General features: G+C 36.7%; 1 protein-coding gene across 1 annotated transcript in view; it reads left to right on the top strand.

Annotated features, from left to right (window-relative positions):
- LOC108712387 (anoctamin-4) overlaps window positions 1-21,238 on the top strand; it is an 88,349-nt gene that overhangs the window by 44,368 nt on the left and 22,743 nt on the right. The window contains 5 exon segments of the mRNA XM_041588673.1: window positions 3,945-4,109; window positions 4,836-4,936; window positions 7,144-7,188; window positions 8,932-9,063; window positions 10,755-10,861. Coding sequence (XP_041444607.1) covers window positions 3,945-4,109; window positions 4,836-4,936; window positions 7,144-7,188; window positions 8,932-9,063; window positions 10,755-10,861 — 550 coding nt within the window.

Below are 21,238 nucleotides of genomic sequence, written 5' to 3'. Positions count from 1 at the left end.
TTTTAAATTTGAAATCATGTTGAATATATCCGTATGTGTGATGTAGATTAAAGTTCCTAAACCAGGAACCCGGATTCTAAGACACGTGACGTCTGGAGCCAATCAGAGATCCCTCACACTGAAGTGAAAGTTTGTTCCGATAAATAATTCAGGGATTACTCATCCTGACATATTTCCAGACAATGTATATTCAGTCCCTGTAGTCATTTATTCCTCATTTGTGAGCAATAGCGGCTCTCATATGGATTTTGACTTTGTGTAGCACAAATCATCACACTGAGTTTCTGTCCACCACAGTTTATAAATGCAATCATTAACATGATGCATTAATAAAAGTATAATTCACAGAAATGATAAAAGTGGAATTCACAGAAAATCTACCACTTGCAATATCTATCACAGATATTTTTTCAGAATATATGTAGTATAAGCTACAAAAACCCTATTATAAAGCATGGTATATAAATGTTGCAATGATACAAAACATAAAGCTGGCCATAGACGCAAAGATCCGATCGTACGAATCGAGGATTCGTGCGATTTTTCGCATCGTGTGTGGAGAGTCCTGACATTTTTTGTCCTGTGGAGATTGGCCGTTTGGTCGATCGGGCAGGTTGAGATTTTATCGGCTGCCGATAATATCTCTGCGTGTATTGCCGATTGTACGATTTTCAGTGGCAGAACATCTGCTGATTTGTTCTTTTACTACTTTATTTGATCTGAATGGTTAGTGGCAGCTCGGGAGATGGGGAAGTCCGATCGTTCGAGTATTCAAACGATCGGATCTTTGCAACTATGGCCAGCTTTAGGCATAATATCCTTGTTAATGAGGTAGATACACAGATACAGTATCCTCATTCTGTGATATAATGAAAGAAGAATATAAACCGTAATAATTGAAGCAAGGGTCCCATAAATACCAATCAGCAAGTTAGTATTTACTGGTCACCTATTTGAAGGCTAGCATCTCATTGGTTTCTATGGATTGCTATTGGGATTTAGTAGATTTACATTTTTCTAACTAGGTCACCTAATACAGGTTCCCCTTGTGATCAAGATTTTAATATTTATGAGCAGACCACAGGGTGTTACTGGTGTTAACAATTAGGCTATAAGTTATGGATCTTTCCTCACTAAAGAAATCAGGTCATTTATTTTGTTTTGATTACATTATTACCCTTCTTCTGCTCAGAATAGATACTTGCAAGGTTCTCCGTCCTTGGTGCCATGGTGTGTCAGTTGATTTATTTTTCTCTATGTATAATTCATTAATTATATATTATAATAATGAATATATATATATCATAATGAACAAAGAACATAAAGCCAGGTGTAAGCAGAGGGAGAATGCATATACTCTTATATTGGATTTACTGCTGCTGTCTATAAATGACATTTCTTTTTTACACAGGTGTTATGCATCAGTATAAAAAAATTGATAAAGGTCTTGTATATAATACTGTTTGTACATGGAAAGAAAACTGGCTAAAGGATTGTGAGCAGACGGTGGTTGTGATGGTACATTCTCTCTGTTGATTAGGGTTCCCACAGGTATCCCACAGGGGATCTGTAATGGTCCACTTGTATTCAACTTATTCATTCATGACTTGGGGGAAGGCATTAAAGCAATGTAATTTGTCTGTGCTGATGACACGATATTATGACAGGATGCAGAATAAGGAAGCCCTATTTTTAATTCACATTTTTGGGTATGAAATATAATGGTATTCTTCAAAACAGCAGCATGCAAGGTATTTTTATGCATATAGAGGTTACTTTAGATATGTAAGGCCTTTGTTGCTGTTTTACACCAATTTCTTTACCTTTACCATAGTTTCTCCAGCATATGTATTTGGCTCTGGAAGCAGACACATGCCAGACTTTTTGACAATTCCTATATTAGCCTGAGGACAAAACAAATTCAATTTGTCAAGAATAAGACATTTAACTAGGGAGCTGAATATGCTGCCTTATATCTTGGTTCCCTTTTTCTTCTTCTTAATGTGTGTGCGGAGTCAAGATGTGAGAAATGTATGCTTAGAAAATCAGACCGTACTGTAACGGAAAGCTGTGTTGGGTTCAGCAATGTACTATAAAAGTTGGCAGGCTCTTCTCATTATATTCCCATCTCTTTCAGGTTCAGTGAATGCTTTTATAAAAGAACCAGGCACAGTTATTCCAAATCAAACATTTTAGGAACCTTTTTGCTTAAAGGGGAACTATAGCAATAATGTAATATAAGCTTCAGCATACTGAAATAAGAAACTTTGTAAATACAATCAATTAAAAAATCTGCATTGTTTCTGAAATTATCAAGTTTATGTTCACTATTCCTCTCTCAGCATCTGTTTCTCCTCATTCTGTCTTTATGCTGCAGTTGGGTGTCAGATGACTGATCCAATATATCTTATAGGGGAGGCTTCCTTTCCTCGCAGATGTATTAGAGCTCACTCAAATAACTGATTCCAGTACAAACAAAATCTAACAAAATAACTGCCTTTTGCCCAAGTCCTGCATGTAGAGAGACCAGATTTCTAGTGATTTTTAATAGAGTGATCTCTAATACATCTTCTAGGCAAAAGGAGCCCCCCTATAAGATATATATTGGATCATTCATCAGACACCCAACTCCTGAATGAAAAGAGAATGAGGAGAAAGAGATGCTGAGAGAGTAATAGTGAAGATAAACTTGATTATTTCAGAAATTATGCAGAATATGTAATTGATTGTATTAAAAACGTTTCTTATTTCGGTATGCTGAAGGTTATATTAAATTTTAATTTTCGTGATAGTTCCCCTTTAATGATTCAGTTTGATTGAATATTAAAGTAAAAAACTCTAGACATGAATGCAAAATGTTCCATTCTGATGTTGCTGTGTTGATAGTTCCCATTTTCGAAAATACAGGCTTGGCCTTACAAGAAAGAATGGGTTAACAGTGAGCGTGTGTCTCCTTTATTATTGATGGGCCCCCTCTAATTATCAACCAATTGACCATTTGTCAGAAAAAATTGAGAAATGAACATGCAGTCAATTTTTTATTACTGTTATTGGACATTTACACAGGTGTATAATACCTTACACAAAATAAGGCTTTATGTTCGCTGCATATATGATTAAAGTATGTATTTTAGTAAAACATATTGAAATATGGTATGGAATTCATTTTATATAATTTATTTGGTTTATTCCCAACAGAGCAGCCATGTTTGCTATGACAAAGGCATGTACTTTACAGACTCTACTAGAAAATTTCTCTCCTATGCCAAGTTTATCAGAAAAAAGGTTGAATGTTTACGTAGATTTATTATCAATCCTGAACAATGCATGTCTTTGAGAACCCTAATTTTCCACAGGATGTAAGACAGACACAAACATGTATTGTTTTTCAAATCCAAAACTGTTCTATATAACGGAACCTGCATTAAAGCATGGAACTGGAAGGCCTTTCAAGCATTATAAGATATAACAGATGATATTGTATTTACTTACACAGAGCAATGTACTAATTGCTGCCCTTCAGCTCATTATTGTTTGGGAGCTAGGAGATGTTAAGAGCCACAACTTAGACATTATTTAATTATGGAATTTGTGAATCCCCAGTCTTTCTGTGCTGTAATGGGGCCCTCTGCTTTAAGAGACGTTTTTAGAAATAAATTGAGCATCATTATTCTGGTTAGTGGTTCAGAGATTTGCTGAGATATTTCCTGTCTGATAACTAATTGGCCTTCTCACGTCGGTGAATGTCAATTTTGAGACCACTGTTACATTTTCTAGATAGTCTTATAAAGTTGGGTCCAATTTGAAAATTTGTGTAGAAATTTCTTACTACATTGCCAACCTTTTTTCACCTTTGCCCTTTCTACAAAGAACATAAAAATCTATATTGTAACAATACTTCTACATCTCAGTCGTAGACTGATATTTTGCCTCTTTTCTTTTAGGGTTTGAGTGTTCCAGAAAAAAATAAAACAAGTGGGCTATTTTTTAATGATGGGAAGCATCGTATTGACTATATTCTGGTGTATAGAAAATCAAGTCTTCAGTCAGAGAAAAGGGAGATTTTTGAAAGAAATATTCGGGCCGAGGGATTGCATTTAGAGAAGGAGGTACGGTATCTTGTATTACTTTTGGTATAAACTAGCTTGTGGTGGCATCTTGTGCAGAACAATATATTTCTATATAACTGGCTAAATTAGCAATGTTTTTCTTGAGACAAATAATTTTAATGTAAGCCAGCCTGCATTAAGAAATTATAGTATATGTAGTTTGACAGACACATAACATACAGTATGCATGACTAACAGCATATAACTCATTCATATAAAGCATATTTTGTATTGATATACTGTACAGTGAAAATTAAATTGATTCTTTGGTAAATTGAACTGCACTTTGTCATCTGAGGCTTCACAGCCCAGCTGCAATGACCCATCTCCAGGGACTAAATGGCCAGGAATTCATTCTTATTTCTAATAAAATTCTGTGCTCTCCCACAGTAATGCAAACTAACTTTTAAAATATAAGATTAGAGTTCACTTATGAATGCAAGCACAAGTTCACAAAAGTTAATTATACTTATACAAATTATAGAAACGTATGGCTACACTTATAGATGCTAGGGACTCTTTGGAACTACCTTCAGCCTTGAAGTGGTGGTAATTCCTGGTTTCCCTTAGCAGGTAGCATCAGTAGCTACTATTGACTTGTAGCTTTCAACAACACAGAAACAGCGGAATAGCATGTGCTCTTACAATGGAATTCTTGGAAAAAAGCTGTATTGTAGAAAAAAAACCCATGGTTGTCTGCATCAGTAAATGACACTTTTTTTTCAGTTTTCCGTTGCAAACAGTGACATTATGTTTGTAAAACTTCATGCTCCATGGGAGGTACTAGGAAGATACGCAGAACTAATGAATGTAAGGATGCCTTTCAGGTAGGTACTAATAGTATGTTGTATATTGAAGTTCAACTACAAGCTCCTCTTTCCACAGATCAGGTTAAACCCCCATTTGCCAAGACAATGAAGTCTAAAGTAACGGCTAGACTGAAACACAGACTGATTTTATTTCTCAACCACTAAGCTGATTTTACAGGGAATATTTGTGGAAACATTATACTCTTAGCACGTGTATTTGTTCTGCCATTTATCCAAACAAGAACATTTTGTTCCCCTGTCAACATGCTGTGGGCATTGACACATTTGTCATTTACTGCTTCCATATTTGCACACAGATATTGCTAGGTGAAGTTATGTGCAGTTGTGAACTACAGAATGTCCCAATAGTCTGCTTACTTCATATGTAATGTTGATGTATAGACAAAACTAAAGCCCATGACTAAGCACCCTGAGGGGTGCGAAACACTGAATATCTATGGTCTTGTGGATCCGTTTGAGTCAGCCCTGCTTCTTTATCTTCTGCTGTACCGCTCCCTAAAGCTGGGGGTCTGGGGCTGGTGCACCCGGACCACTTTCACTGTTCGGTGAGTTACTTTACAAATAATTCAGGAGCACCTTGTTCTCCCCTAACTATTTGGCTTCACTGACTAATTTAGGTGAAAGATATATAATTGGGCGTGTAAAAATGTAAAATGTAAGGTTACACCCAGCCAGGCTGTGTTTTTACAGTTGCAGTTTTTACAGTTGCATACAACCTACTGTATTTTATCTGTACTTCTATTAAATTTTTATCTATCAGGGTCGGTTAAAACCATCAGCCTTTCTTTTTGATACACTGTTGATATTTCAGTGTAACAAAGACATAAGAGGCAAACTATTACCAAATTATATTATTTTTAATTGATAATTTAGCAATGCTAATTAAGGCTTGGTTTTGCGTGAAGATGCGTGCATCTTCTTCCCTTGCAGCAACCTTTGATTTAACACCATTTGTTTCAAGAATGTGTTGGATGCCAATACATTTTGTTGTTCTGGTTGTCATGTTATAGCATCCTAATGAACTTCTTGGTGCTCAGCAGGTTGCACAGTTTAGACACACGCAAATAATCACGCAAGTAGCACAATTAATCTTGTAATAGCTCCCTTGAGGTTAGTCTGGGACAAGAACAAATACATTTTGTGCATGTAATTTATAATTTAGGCCGCATTTCCCTTCAATGCTTGTAAATAAGCCAAAGCCTAAAAAAAGCCCAGTGTATTATCTTCCTTCAAGAGAGCCAAGTTAGATAAAAAGTACTGGCCAAATAGCCTGTAATGCTGCGGTACGTTGAACATACACAACATGAATTATTACCAAAATAGATTTCATTTGAGTCTATTAACCAGCAAAGCAAGATTAACATCCTTTATTGACATCCATTTCTGCCATAGTCTGTGTGGGGCATTATAAGCAAATAAATGGAACCACCAGAATGCTAAAACACCCTGATCTAAAGCATAGCATGAATAAGAACATTTGGCTCTCTATGCACTAAGAAGCAATGATTAGATAGATTGGATAGATAGATAGATAGATAAATAGATAGATAGATAGATAGATAGATAGATAGATAGATAAGATAGATAAGATAGATAAGATAGATAGATAGATAGATAGATAGATAGATAGATAGATGATAGATAGATAGATAGATAGATGCAGCACTCTTGAACTGAAGTTGTGAGCCAATAGCAATTAATATAATAATAAAAGTCCCATTGCACCACACACATTTTATCTTTTTATAGGACTGCATTGTGAGACAGTATGTATCATAAGGGGAAATGGCATCAGTAAGACCTAATATTAGGACTCTCCATCCTGCAGTCTCCTGTTGAACTATTCCTCCTAGTATCCATGATAGCTGAAGGGTATCAAGGATGTTGGGGGTTGTAATTCAATGATATTGTTGCTTCATCCATTAGGGTTGAATAACAAAAGCAAATGGGCATTTGTTTGGTACTGATCTGGCATCAATTTGCGATAGATGAGTCTTATTTTGTTCTATTTACAGCCTAGAGCAATTACAGTTGGTTACAAGACAGTCTCCTGTGACTGTTGTCTGTGTTAACCTCTGTTTTTAGTCTCGTCCTCCACCTCTTACAGGCTTCTATCTTCAATCTCCTTTGCTTCCTTGCTAGTTCATACTGTAACTCACGATGGGTTTTCTTCTCGACTGGCTTCATTTTTGCTGTTCTTCCAGGAGAAAAATCTATTACCTGCACTGTCGGTACAAGTTCATGACTAGGTAAGCAATTATGCTAGAAATACATTTACTCTGGCAAATAATGTCTTTAGCATGCAGATCAAATCTATATGGTACCAGTAGGGTTCTAAGACTTAACAGAGAGCAGGGAGGCTGTCAGGCAAGAAGGAGTGTACATGTCGATACAAAATATTAGTACAGGCAGATAGAAGTGTAGTTAAAGTTAGCAACAGATGGCAGGGTAACTCAGCAGCCAAATAGTTATGTACTGTATATAGTAGAGTCTAGAGATGGCCTTGTATAGCAGTAGGGTTGGCTGAGTCCATAGTAGAGGTCTAGTAAGGAGGTGGTGTGAGAATCTTTCCTAACCCAATAAATACCAACACATCCAATCAGTAAAAGAAAAGTTATTAACATTTGGTTTGCCATTTTTACATGTGGCATATTCACAACCACCCACTACTGTATTTGTCCATTTTTAATCATTTCTGTGTTTTGGCAGAATTCATAAGAACCTACCATATTTAAGCATGAACTTGTGAAAAAAAATAAAAAAATGATATATATATATATATATATATATATATATATATATATATATATATATATATATATATATATAATATTTCCTAATGTCCTGGTGCATTTTATTTGGTACTTAGATTTTAATTTACTACTATTTAATTAAATGTTCTCCTGTCTGTAACAGGAGGACTTTAATTTAGAATTACAGGTGAGATTTAGAGTAATTCTCAATCCCTGCAGTATTGTACAATTGAGTTAAAATTTATAAAAATATGTAGTTGCCACTTTAGTTAGGGTTAGCTAACTACATACGCACATACAACACAGGAATCTTTTGGTGTCTTCTTTGGCTTTCCAGTAGATTAATAGTTTGATGTGTGAGAAGGCAGTCTCTCCATTAGAATGAAGCCTGGGTTTCTCAATTATGATATATCCACTTGGACTTGTTATTAAACGCATTACATAATGCACAACAGAGAAAAGAAGCAACCATTAACATTACATTTTCCAGCAATGTTGCTTATTTCAAGGTCCAGGAATACCAAAATAAAAATTTTTATTTTCAAAAACTTCTTATTACCCTGCTTTAGAAAATATTGTGCTCTAAGCTCTAATATCCTTTATAAAACGATTTGTTCTGCGTAAGTGAAGGTAGTCAAGCAAGGCTGTGTGGGGCTCACTGCAGCGCAGATACCAGATAAACAATTTAGATTTTAGTAGTTTTGGTTCTTAGTTTCAGATAGAGGTCAGATATGATTCATTGTTGGCACCCTGCAGGATGAAAACATATCTTACACGACTTTTGTTGCTTACAGTAATTTGCAGTATTTTATTTGCAGTTCCTGGACAGAAAAAAATATAATATATTTATAGAAAGTATTTTCAATTATTGATGTTTGATGAAGTAATGTTATTTAAATTGAAAAAAAAAATACAATAATATAGGTAATAATTTACAAATTACCAACAAGAAATCAAAGAATTGTTGGATTTCAGTGTAATACTATATAATTTAAATGAGCACTATTTTGACATTTGCTGCTGACCCAATATCATGGGAATGGCACTTTTCAAATCTCCATATCTTACAGGCTACATCTATAGCCCCCAAAATATGTTGATTTGTAAAAAAAAAAAAAGTGCTGAGTAGGAATTTCAAATAGTGTCAATATCCATTAATAATAAGAATGTTACCAAGGCCTGGCACAAGGCATGTATTTACCTTGAACTTATTTGCTGTTATTTTACCTTTAACATAAGGATGGAGAAGCAATTGAGCAGGTTTCGAGGTTTGTTACCTAAAAAGCCCATGAGACTGGACAGAGAGAAAATTTCAGACCTGGAGGAGAATGACTGTTACACTGCACCATTTAGTCAACAGAGGATCCATCAGTAAGTCAGATTTCATTGGCCTATAGTTTCTATTCAGTGATCAGTGTATCTCTGCCAATTCTATCCTTCATTTTGGTTAGAACCTTACAGGATCTTTTAATAAGCTTCTGGGACCAGGCTCTATGCTTACAACCCTTATCAATGGGTTGGGGGGTTCAGAGCAAGAACCAGAGATATTAGCTTTTTATACTGCTAGGGGTCTTATAACTCTGCCTGCACCACATATAACTCCAATGTAACCATAAGCCCTAGTTTTACACACCTGGAGGAGTAATTATAAACTTTCCCATCTTATAATTCTTACCCAGAAACTCAGCCATACAGTAGAGTTACCCATACTAAGGGCATTTATGGTCTAACAACTCCCTGCATGCTATAATTTTACTTTTTTTGGTAGTGGTTGCAATGGTCACTTAAGTCTCAGTGTGTATAGTTGCTAACCTTAAATCCAGTGCTGGCATTGAAACCCACAACAGCCCAGTGTACCTTCTGTTATAAGCACTGCAATATCACAGGAGTTCCAATGGCTGTGCATTAAATTTCTTTGATTCATCCGGTTTATTGGTCCAAGACTGGTTCATGCACAGTATAGTAACATTTCCAACTGTGCACGCCAGGGTTTAAGGTTAGAGACTATATTTAGTTTGGGTGCCTAATAAATTTCCACCCCTCTGTCAACAGCACTTTCTTTGGCCTTTAACTGATGATCGACAGTTTTTGAGGCCTTGTGGGCAAAAAATATTTTTTGCAAGGAGGCCTGGGCCTGCATAAAAATGACCCAATGCAACCCTTTTTTTGCACTTTTACACTACTTTCCTCCTATGTATAATTATTAAAGGTCTCTGTGATCTGAGGTGTGGGGTGGGAGAGAAGCACACCCTGTCCCCATTACCTAAAGGTGGCCATAGACACACAGATCCTATTGTACGAATCAAGGATTCGTACGATTTTCGGATCATGTGTGGCGTGTGCCGACATCTTTGTCCGGCGGAGATCGGTCGTTTGGTTGATCGGTTAGGTTTGATTATGACCCGACCGATCCCGCCGGAGCCCATCGCACATCGTAATCTGATCGTTCGGCCATACGGCCGAACAATCAGATTACCCCCGATATAGCCATGCCTGTTAATGGCATATCGGGAAAAGATCCACTCATTTGGTGATGTTGCCAAACGAGCGGATCTTTGCGTCTATGGCCACCTTAACTTGCATGCCATTGAGATATGCAAATTAGGGTGCTGCAGAGGGCACAAACTGCATTGGGGTCTTATCCTTCTGCACCCCAGCACTACCCTGTGCACTTTATGCTGGATTATTTTTATCCATCACATTGTGCCCAGCATAGCTATTCCTGCGGCCAGAAGTGCTCCGTGGATGAGTACTAAGGGACATACTCTTTGTAACTTAAGTGTTCTCCCCAAGCGAATAGGAAATGACTTGTATAGTCTTTTTATAATTAAATAAAATGTTAATACAAGTGAATATTTATGTTGCAAATGTTATAAATGACCCTGCTCCGATCTGACCGTGGAACTATTAATATAGAAATTCAGAACAAAAGAACTCAGAGGAGCATATTTGCTCATCTTCAATCTGTAGAATATATCTTTTAAATGATGCTGAAGGGGGGGTTTCTCATTAATTTGTTGCATGGGATGCAATAATAAATAATAAAATGTTTTATTTTATAGCTTCATAATAAACAATAAAGACACATTTTTCAACAATGCAACAAGGACCAGAATTGTACATCATATTTTACAAAGAGTCAAATATGAAGAGGGGAAAAATAAAATTGGTAAGCAATTTTCTGCCGCATGCATTCAAATGTTATTCAAATGTGTACTTCCTCGCTAAACTTAGATACTTCCCTATCAACTAGGTCTCTTATGGCTATGGCATATGTGGTATTTTGACTACCATTCAACCACCATTACAACATTCAACCACATGGTAACTGAGTTTGTAAAGCACATACAGTGTGTTAAACGAATCCTAATCCTTAATCTACCTAATTTTGCTTGCCTTTCAAAAGAATGGGAAATGCTTAAAGGAGAAAGAAAGTCTGTTTGCACTTGGGGATGCCAACTGTTAGGCACACTCAAGTGATTGTATTGACTATATTGATGGAAAAATCTGTTATCTGCCTGAGCATTTTGGATAACAGGTCCCATACCTGTATATATGTTTTATTGCACTCTAGTGGGGAGATGTAATAATAATTTGTAAACGAGAAAATATTCGCAATGAGAAAAGTTATGCCTTTGTGCAAACACATTTTCCTTTTTTACAAATTTAATATAGCTTTTTTACGAACCTGAAATTTTATAGTTTGCACCAGTGCAAACTTCTTACTGAAAAAGTTATGTTTGCTCCAAAAGATTGTGGTGCCTTCAAGCAATTCTTATAAGTGCGCAATTAAAATTTGTAATGCAATAACTGTTTAAGGAAGAATATTACATTGAGAAATGCGGATATATATTCTTATTTGTGCAAATTGTTTTTCTCTTTGCGACTTTTATTACATTCCCCGTAAGTCTATAACCTTGGACACAGCTATAAACTATTCTACGCCCAATCATTTCATTTTGTTGGAAGTTACAGGAAGTCAACCACAATGTCTTATTTAAAGGGGACATGTCACCCTAAGAAATAATTTCAAATTCTTTTCTATCATGTTAGTTGAGCAAAATAAACTTTACTTACACTGTATTTATTATTACATTTTTGTTTCCTTCTGTCTTGGAATTATACAATCACAGCAAGCAGGCAGCTGCCATTTTGTGGACACAGTTATTAAGGGAAATTTTGTATCACCCCAAAATCTTGTGTATGCACCAGAATGGGGGACCTAATGTCCATGTGCAGTGTCCTACACAATTATAGAGCCTGAGGAGGGAAGGGGGAATGTGAGGAGAGCAGTGACATCTAGAAAGTGCTGAATGGAAAGTGAAAGTAATTGACTGCCCCTCCTCTATGCCATGGGCATAGAGGCGGGGCAGGTAATATTTGATTGACAGTTCAGATATTTAAACACCTTTATAATAGGTATGGATGTTCAAATGAAAAAAAATGTTGGGGTTCCATATTTAAGTTGCAAAGGACTTTCATTATGCAGCTTTTTATGTGTAGGTGAAAGGCCCACTTTAAGCATTGGAGTGTTAAATAAGACTCAGCAGCAAGGAACTGCATGAGTCTGTGTGTTTCCAGCCTGTGCATAATTTCTGTTAAGATGAAGGTGACTCTTTCTGCTGGGCAATTTTGCCATCACTGCAGGTGCATTATTGGTCTTTTTTGTGCCGCATGAATGATTCTTATAGCCTGAAGTTCTCGATTGTGAACACGCTTTCTTCTAAATTCATATGAGCTACTTCATTTTGTCTAGCTAATTAAATGTTCTAAATTGAATAGTGATCACAGAGGAGCTGTTGACTTTGGGGAAATTAATCAGTGTTCCCGATTGACTGGAGAGACTTTGTCATGAAGTGTCAGGGCAGAAAAATGATGAGCCAGTGGGAAGTATTATAATACAGCATAAGGCTATGTTCAGAGATATTTTCTATGGTGGCATACTTTTAAAAAACCCTAAGTCTGTGAAATTATTTCACCAGTAAATATCATTAAATCATGTGTCAGTTTTTAACTGTTCTCCAAAGACTCCAAAAATGCTGACTGGTACACCACTTTAACATTAGCATTCCTTCTGTGTTTGCTGGCCTTAGAAGTGCTGTGACAAGCAGTAATAAAACTCATTAGCTTAGCATAATGTTAATATGGCACTGCATTAATAGATATTTTGAGAAATTGTGATACGTTCTGGAATTGTTTTCAGTTTTTTGATGCATAATGTATCATGGTGGGACATGTATGCAAGTTATGAAATGTGTATTATCATCTGAATAATTAGTGTTAATTTTAAAGCTTTCTTATCTCAAGCTTATTAATGAACCCTTTATGTGCAAGGATCTCTTTGCTCTTACGGTGCTTCATGTTTCCAGTAAATACTTGGCATAGATCAACATGTAATATGGATATGTGGCTACAGTGATCGCATATAATATCTGAAACGCTTTAAGTGCCAGTGTAGTGGTGCCATAGGTTTTATGATCCCTGCTAATTATTAACCCTCTTGCGTTTTAGAAACTGTCTGTGATCACTGTGATCCCAATTCTGTTTTATGAAAGCAGCTTGAATTTTTTTTTTTTTTTTTTGTATCAATAATTTTTATTGAGGAAATCGTGCTTAACAACAAAGTTGGCATCATTGTTACAGTTACTACATAAATACAGGTAGTATCGAAATCGCTTCTGTAGCGAGCAATAAAACAGCTGTGGCCAACCGTAACAACAAGCATAGTACAGAGCATGAATATTGAACAGGTGTCAAGGCTAAATAATACGAAGAGCAAACAGTACACGTTTCCCTTTTTACATAGAATGCAAGAGAAAAAGGAAAAGCTGCAAAGCATAGGGCCGAGGAAAGAAAAGCAAAAAGAAAGGAAAAGAAAGGGAAAGAGAAAAAAGAGAGAAAAAAAAAAAAAAAAGGGGGGGGGGTTAAAGTCCACTGCCGTAGCAACCCAGGCTATACGAGTGGGGATTAATCAGTCAATGACTGCCCACCTAGAAACATTGCAACCTGTACTCAATAAACTAGTACCGATCGATTAAGCCCAGTCGGATAGCGGTAGGTGATCCAGGGGTCCCAAACCTTCACAAATTGGTCCTGCTTGTCTAATATTATGCTCGATAACTTTTCCATAATAAATACTCCATCTATCCTAGTTTTCACATCAGAAAAAGCCAAAGTCGGAGACAGCCACGCTTTTGCTATCACCTGCTTCATTGCCGTGAAAAAATGTGTAATTAAAGAGTGTTGGGCTCGAGAGACTGCATCAATTCTCCTATGTAAGAGAGCGTCAGCAGGCCGTTTGGGTAAATTAACTTGCAGGACTGAATATATCAAGTGATACACCCGGATCCATAAGCGACGTGCCCTGGTACAATGCCAAAATATATGGGCCATCGTTCCAGTCTCGGAGCAGCCCCTAAAACAATTAGGGCTAGTTTGGGGGTTCCATTTAGCAACGCGACTCGGAACTAAGTACCATCTGCTGATAACTTTATATACAGTTTCCTGTGCTAAAACATTGGTGGAAGCACGTTTGGCACTCAAGAAAATATCTTGCCAGTCTCGATCTTGCAACGTCAACGTCAGTTCCATATTCCATCTTTGCACAAATTTTAGAGAGGTGAAGGGCTGGGTATTAACGCTTTGATGGTATATGTAACTAAGGGAGCCTTTCATACGCGGGCGATGGAGACATAACGCTTCAAAAAAAGTGTTAGAGCCAAAGGAGCATTTCTTCTGCACCGAAGACAAATAGTGTCTGATTTGATGATACCTATACAATTCCCGATCTGGGACATTATATCTATCCTTCAAAACTGACCAACTTATTATTTTGCCATGTAGTATGAAATGCCGTACATGTGTAAAGTTATTATCACTCCACCAACGGAACTGAGTCGGTTGAAGCCCAGGCAAGAAAATCGGGTTATCAAATAAAGGCGCCATCGGTTGGTGTTTAGAGATCCAATGGGGATCAACTTTAATTTTGCGCCATAGAGACAATGTATGCTGTATAGTTGGAAAAGACACTGACCTATGCGAATGCTTATGTGTCCAAAGAAAATCCCCCAAAGAATTACATTGACATATAGCCTGTTCCAGTACAACCCACTTGGGAGGTCGAAGAGGAACAAACCAGTTCAACATTTGAGCCAACTGAGCAGCCATATAGTATTCACGAAGGTTTGGGACACCCAATCCCCCCATGGTTCTATGCCTATATAATAGGCTCCGAGCAAGTCTAGGCCGTTTATTATTCCAAATGAACCGGAAACAAGCATTTTGCAATTTAGATAACCAATCAGCTGGTGGTGCTAACGGGAGAGTGCGAAACAGATAAAGAATCCGAGGTAAAATACTCATCTTTATAATATTAACCCTGCCAAACCACGAAACTGAAAAATTCTCCCAGGACTTCAGGTCATCCATGAGGCATTTAATGAAATTTCTATCATTAGTGTCACAGAGTGTGCCATAAGAATCTGTAAGGTGAATTCCTAGATACTTAATAGACGTATTCGTCCAGGCGAAATCAAAATTGAGCTTCAGTAATTTTATCATACTAGGAGACATATTAAGAGGTAATGCCTCAGATTTAGACACATTAATCTTCAGACCTGAAACCCCGTAGAATTTATCCAGAACATTAAATAAATTTGGCAGAGATATCAGAGGTTTCGATAAAGTCAATAATAAGTCGTCAGCATATAAACAACATTTATGTTCTTGATCTGCCACACAAATCCCAGTGACATCCCGGTTTTGTCTTATCAAAGCTGCTAAATATTCCATTGCCATCATAAATAAAATTGGTGACAAGGGGCACCCCTGTCTGGTACCCCGTGCAATTACAGTGGGGGGAGTAAGAAATCCTTGATGTTTTATTTGAGCTGTGGGGCAGTCGTACAGAGCCCGGATATAAGACAGGAAAGTCTCTGGGAACCCATAGCGAAGCAGGACATACTTAAGAAAATCCCAGGACAGAGAATCAAAGGCTTTCTCTATATCCAGTGAAAGGAGCACTGCAGGAGTGCCCCCTTCACTGGTCCAAGAGATTAGATCAATAGCTCTGCGAATGTTATCAGAGGGTTGTCTGTTAGGGACAAAACCAGCTTGATCACTGTCCAGTAGATCAGATAAAAACGTATTAATCCGTTTAGCCAGTATTTTCCCTATTAATTTCATATCATGATTCAATAACGTAATCGGTCTGTGGTTTTCGACTAAGTTGCTATCCTTATTGGGCTTGGGAATAGCCGTTATGAAGGCTCTAAGAGAATCTGGGACAAACCGGTCTCCTGCTCTTATGGAATTAAATAAGTTCACAATATGCGGGGTCAATTCTTTAATAAAAGCCTTGTAATATGGGCCTGTGAATCCGTCAGGACCCGGAGCTTTTTGTGCCTTCAAGGATTTAATAGATGAAAGCAGCTTGAATTTTAGCCATAATTCAAAACAGAACTGCTGATTTGTGAGCACATGTTCCACTATGCAATTACAAAATAGCAACAAGGGCTATGGCGGACAAGGAGATTAGTCAACCGCAATAAATCAGCTCCTCTACAGGCAACTAACATTCTTCAAATGATTTCCACCAGCAATAGTGTTATTTGCAGATGGGAAAATATATCCGTTACTTTGGCTTTCCGAAGTCGCCTGAGATTGCTTCGTGAGGAAACTTTGGGTGACTTCTTAAACAAAATCGAGCCTAGGACCCCAGAATTACAAGCCAGTCATGCTCCCCATTGCTGCCCTACCATGCTGCTTTTTTACTGCTTAAATTTACAGGGGTTGTTTATCTTCAAATTAACATTTAGTAGGAAGACAATTTGCACTTGGTTTTCATTTTTTATTAATTGTGGTTTTTGAATTAGCTTTTTATTCAGCAGCTCTCCAGTTTGCAATTTTAGGAATCTGGTAGCTAGAGCCCAAATTGCCTTAGCAACTGTGCACTGGTTTGAATAAGATACTGAAATATGAATAGGAGAGGCCTATAAAGAAAGATGACTAATAAAAAGCAGCAATAACAATACATTTGTAGCATTTTTAGATGGGGTCAGATGAAGAAGGCAAATCATTCAAAAACTATAAAAAAAAAGAAAAATGAAGGCCAATTTCTGAGGTGCTTAGAATTAGTTATCTTAAAGGTGTACCATCCCTTTAAGGGTACAGTCACATGGGGAGTTTTGACACAAATTTCCCGAAAATGCCTTTCCCTTTCCCCAAATGAAACTCATTACTTGCAGCAACCCAGCTTAATTTGGGGAAAAGCCTTCCTTATCAAGGCGAGGGTTACCGTGGGCCATTACCTTTACACAGTAGCGTATTACATATCAGAGAAAAAACAAAAATTTTATTGCCGAGTTTAATTCCTTTGAGAACTGGGAGATAAAGTTAATTTGACACTTTTCCCTAATTCTATATTTTTATGGATTTCCTGCCATTTTTTCCAGGACCACTGGAAAATGTGCGATTCTACTATGAAACAGACAGTACAAACCAACATTTTTTTTTTATTAACAGTTGCCTTTAAAATAAATTATAAAGAGTACAAAAACATAAAGCAAAATAATTTGAAACCAGTAAATCATTTTCAAACAAATGCCACTGGGGAAACAGAGCCTGCAGCATTCCTGAGCTACTGTCTCAGATGAAAACTACAAATCTGGTTGATGCATTGCCAAGGAATTTGGAAAGTTTGTTGCATGATTTATACACACTTAATACCAAATGTCTGTTATGCATGCAACTCTCAAGTATGAAACATCCTGCCCAGGACTGTCTATAAAGAGAATAACTATCAAATTTTCTAATTTAGTTGGACATATGTAAAAAAAAGTGCATCTGAACTCTATTTATAAATGTATTTTTTACACAGACATAGTAGATTCCACAGATTGAAAGGAAACCATGGTAGTCTGTGCTCTTTGGGACCTTGTTCCACTGTGAAGAGATGAATTCTGGAACTTGCAGTCCCTCTGCTCTCCAGAGAATCTGTGTAGAGGCAAGTCCAAGAATCCATCACTTCAAAATGGAATAAGGTGAAGAGGGGTTGCGTTACACAGCCAGCCAATGAATGCTGCAAAATGGTACATCAGAATAATGTGGTTTTCTTTCAATCATGTATAATAAAAATACATTTATATTTATTTATGAAAAAGTAGTGTTTATACATATTTTTACATAAGCATATTTTAATGAAATAATGTCAAATGGGGGGCATATATTCCCTTTAAAGGGTGAGGCCTATTGTTGCAATTTCAGATTTTTTCCCCCTGCAGAGCAGTGTCATTATGTATCACCAGCCTTGGCTATTTGGACAAGACACTTTCTTGAAATGCTGGGTGGCATTTTCACTTGATTTAATGGGAGATTTTAAGAGGGGATTTAAGACTTTTTATGAGCATTGAAATTCACTGAGTTCTCTCCGAGTCAGCTTGTTAGACGAAAGAACCAAAGCTAAACAGGGAATAGTAGTCCAACATCAAGTAATAACTCACCAAGTAATGGAAGAGGCCCAGGTGCACCACCCTGAGCCTTCAGCTAGGGGAGTGGTCAAAAAACAGGAATTGTTGAGCAGGCACTCAAAAAGGCAGTCTTCCACCACACAGTACAATTAAATAAAAAATGTTTATTATGTCACATATAGGCTTAAGCATTTTATCAGTGGCGTAACTACCGGGGGAGCATGGGGTGCGGGTGCACACCCTGCACCCAGGCCCAGAAGAAGATATAAGTTACACTAACTAGCCTATAACTAAGGGTCATTTTTATCAAGGGTTGAATTTCGAATTGAAAAAGCTTCGAAATTCTAATTCAAACCGAGAATTATGTCAAAGTTTTTTTTGGTCGAATAGGTCGATTTTCAATTTTCAAAGTCCACCAATTGACTCCAAATAGGTTCTAGGACAGGCATGTCCAAAGTGCGGCCCAGGGACCAATTGCGGCCCTTTTCCAAATTTACACCGGCCCTCAGCCTCCATCATGAAATTAATAATAATGAGGCCCCCAGCACAGTGCGTTCAGGAATCCTATAGCAGTAATATGCTAACACCTTCAGCACACAGGCAGCAGTATAGACCAAGTGGCAGATCATTTCACTAATGTGCCCAAATATTAATGCTACGGCTACGCGATTCTTGTAATTTAATGTTAATGGTTCAAAGAATTTCGGGCTGAATGGTTGGCCCCCATACATTTTCACCTCACCAAATCTGGCCCTCGTTGCAAAAGTTTGGGCACCCCTGTTCTAGGAGGTTCCCCATAGGCTAAAACAGCAACAGTACATGATAAATTTCGATATTTAAATTTCGAATTCAAATCGAATTTGGACTATTCCCTAGTCGAAGTACACATAAAATACCTCGAAATTCGAATTTTTTTCATTCGAAAATTCACCTCAACCTTTGAGAAATTTGCCCCTAAGTTTGTGTAACACAAAATGCGTAAGGCTTTATGTGACATAATAAACATTTTTTACTTGATTTTACTGCCGGGTTGAAGACTGACTGCCTTTTTGAGTGCCTGCTCAACATTTCTTGTTTTTTTTTCAAAGGACCAAACAGTTTTACCCTAGTACAACCATGTACACCTGCTGTAAGTCTTGAACTCAAAGCACACCTGAAATGTAATGTTGAAAATAGCACACTAATAAAATATTATCTCAAGGATCCTACAAAATGAAAATAATATCTATATGTGAATAGGATGTGTTAACGTCATTGCAGTTTGGCATACGCTTAATAACAATGACCATTCTCATTTTTCCAGCTTCTTTATTTTAGGAGACATTTTAGTGACCTTTCATTTAAGCATTTCTCTTGACATTTTAAGTATGTTCTAAGTACATGTGCAAATACTGTATGTGTGTCCTGCCTATAGTTGACTGCTTACATCACAAACTATTAATTATAAATTATCCGGGTCCATTCACTGTATTTATTGTGAGTGCAAAGCTGTATATTCTCTATGGAATACTAAATGAACTGTGCATTAACACTGCAGTAGTTACTGAATCCTTTTTGTAGAGGAAAATCATTTGCTTCCTCCCAATTCCAGCATATCTCCTTTTATATATTCATATAGACTTATCTATAAGTGAATTTTTCCTAGTGATTAATAATTTTGCAGCATAAGCACAAACAGTAGGCCATAAACAGCTTCTTGCTGGTTGCTATGGGTTACAACACCCTGGGCAAATTTTGTTTATGTTGTTTAGGTTATTAAATTCTCTAATATATGGTTGTAACACATATCTGCTTTTATTATTTTAATAATAAACTGGGAACAAAGTTGCATCCCTTTTATTTCACATGTATAATAATACATTTTATAAATATGTACAGGTGTAGGATTTGTTATGCAAAATCCTGTTATCCAGAAAGCTTTGAATTTCAGGAAGGCCATCTCCCCTAGACTCCATATTAACAAAAGAATTTACATTTTTGAATTTTATTTTTCTTTGTAATAATAAAATAGTGCCTTGTACTTGATACGAACTAAAATATAAATAATCCTTATTGAAGGCAAATCATTCCTATTGGGTTTAATTAATATTTAAATTATTTTTTAGTACACTTAAGGTATAGTGATCCAAATTACTGAAAGATCCCTAATCCAGAAAAAACCCCAGGTCCTGAGTATTCTGGATAATTAGTCCTATACTTGTATTATGTATTAGATAACCCATTGTGAACATGTGAGCTAAGTTACCTTTTACCCTACAGCAAAAGAGTAGCTCACGTATTGCCTCCTAAGTTAATACAGGTATGGGACCTGTTATCCAGAATGCTCGGGACCTGGGTTTTTCCGGAAAACGTATCTTTCCGGAATTTGGGTCTTCGTGCCTTATGTCTACTAGAAATTAATTTAAACATTAAATAAACCCAATAGGCTGGTTTTGATTCCAACAAGGATTAATTATATCTTAGTTGGGATCAAGTACAAGCTATTATTTATTACAGAGAAAAAGGAAATCATTTTAAAAATTTGGATTATTTTAATAAAATGGAGTCTATGGGAGATATCTCGTTTCCGGATAAGGGATCCTATACCTGTATAGCATTGGCCTATATTAAATAATAGTTTTTACAAATAATTCGAAATTCTAAGTAATTTTTTGGATACTTCGACCATCGAATAGGATACTACGACTTCGAATTTACTTAGACTTCGATTTGAAGTAAAAATCATTTGAATATTCGACCATTCGATAATCGAAGTACTGTCTCTTTAAAAAAAACTTTGACTTCAATACTTTGCCAAATTAAACCTGCCAAATGCTATGTTAGCCTATGGGGACCTTCTACAACATTTTTATAAGTCTTTACACATCGATCGATCACTAAAATCGTTCGAACCGTTCGTTTCGAATGATTTCATTCGATTGCAGGATTGCCAAATTTGCTGGAAAAACTTCAATTTAAATATTCGAATTTGAAGTTTTTTAATTCGATGGTCGAAATTCGGCCCTTGATAAATCTGCCCCCTAGGTACAGTAAATGTCACAAAATACAATAGTACTGTACTGTACTGTAACAGAGAGCTT

Source organism: Xenopus laevis, chromosome 3S, assembly GCF_017654675.1.
Source record: "Xenopus laevis strain J_2021 chromosome 3S, Xenopus_laevis_v10.1, whole genome shotgun sequence".
Classification (NCBI taxonomy): Eukaryota; Metazoa; Chordata; class Amphibia; order Anura; family Pipidae; genus Xenopus; species Xenopus laevis.
Note: the sequence above shows the minus strand (reverse complement) of the source record. Positions and strands in the feature narration are given on the sequence as shown.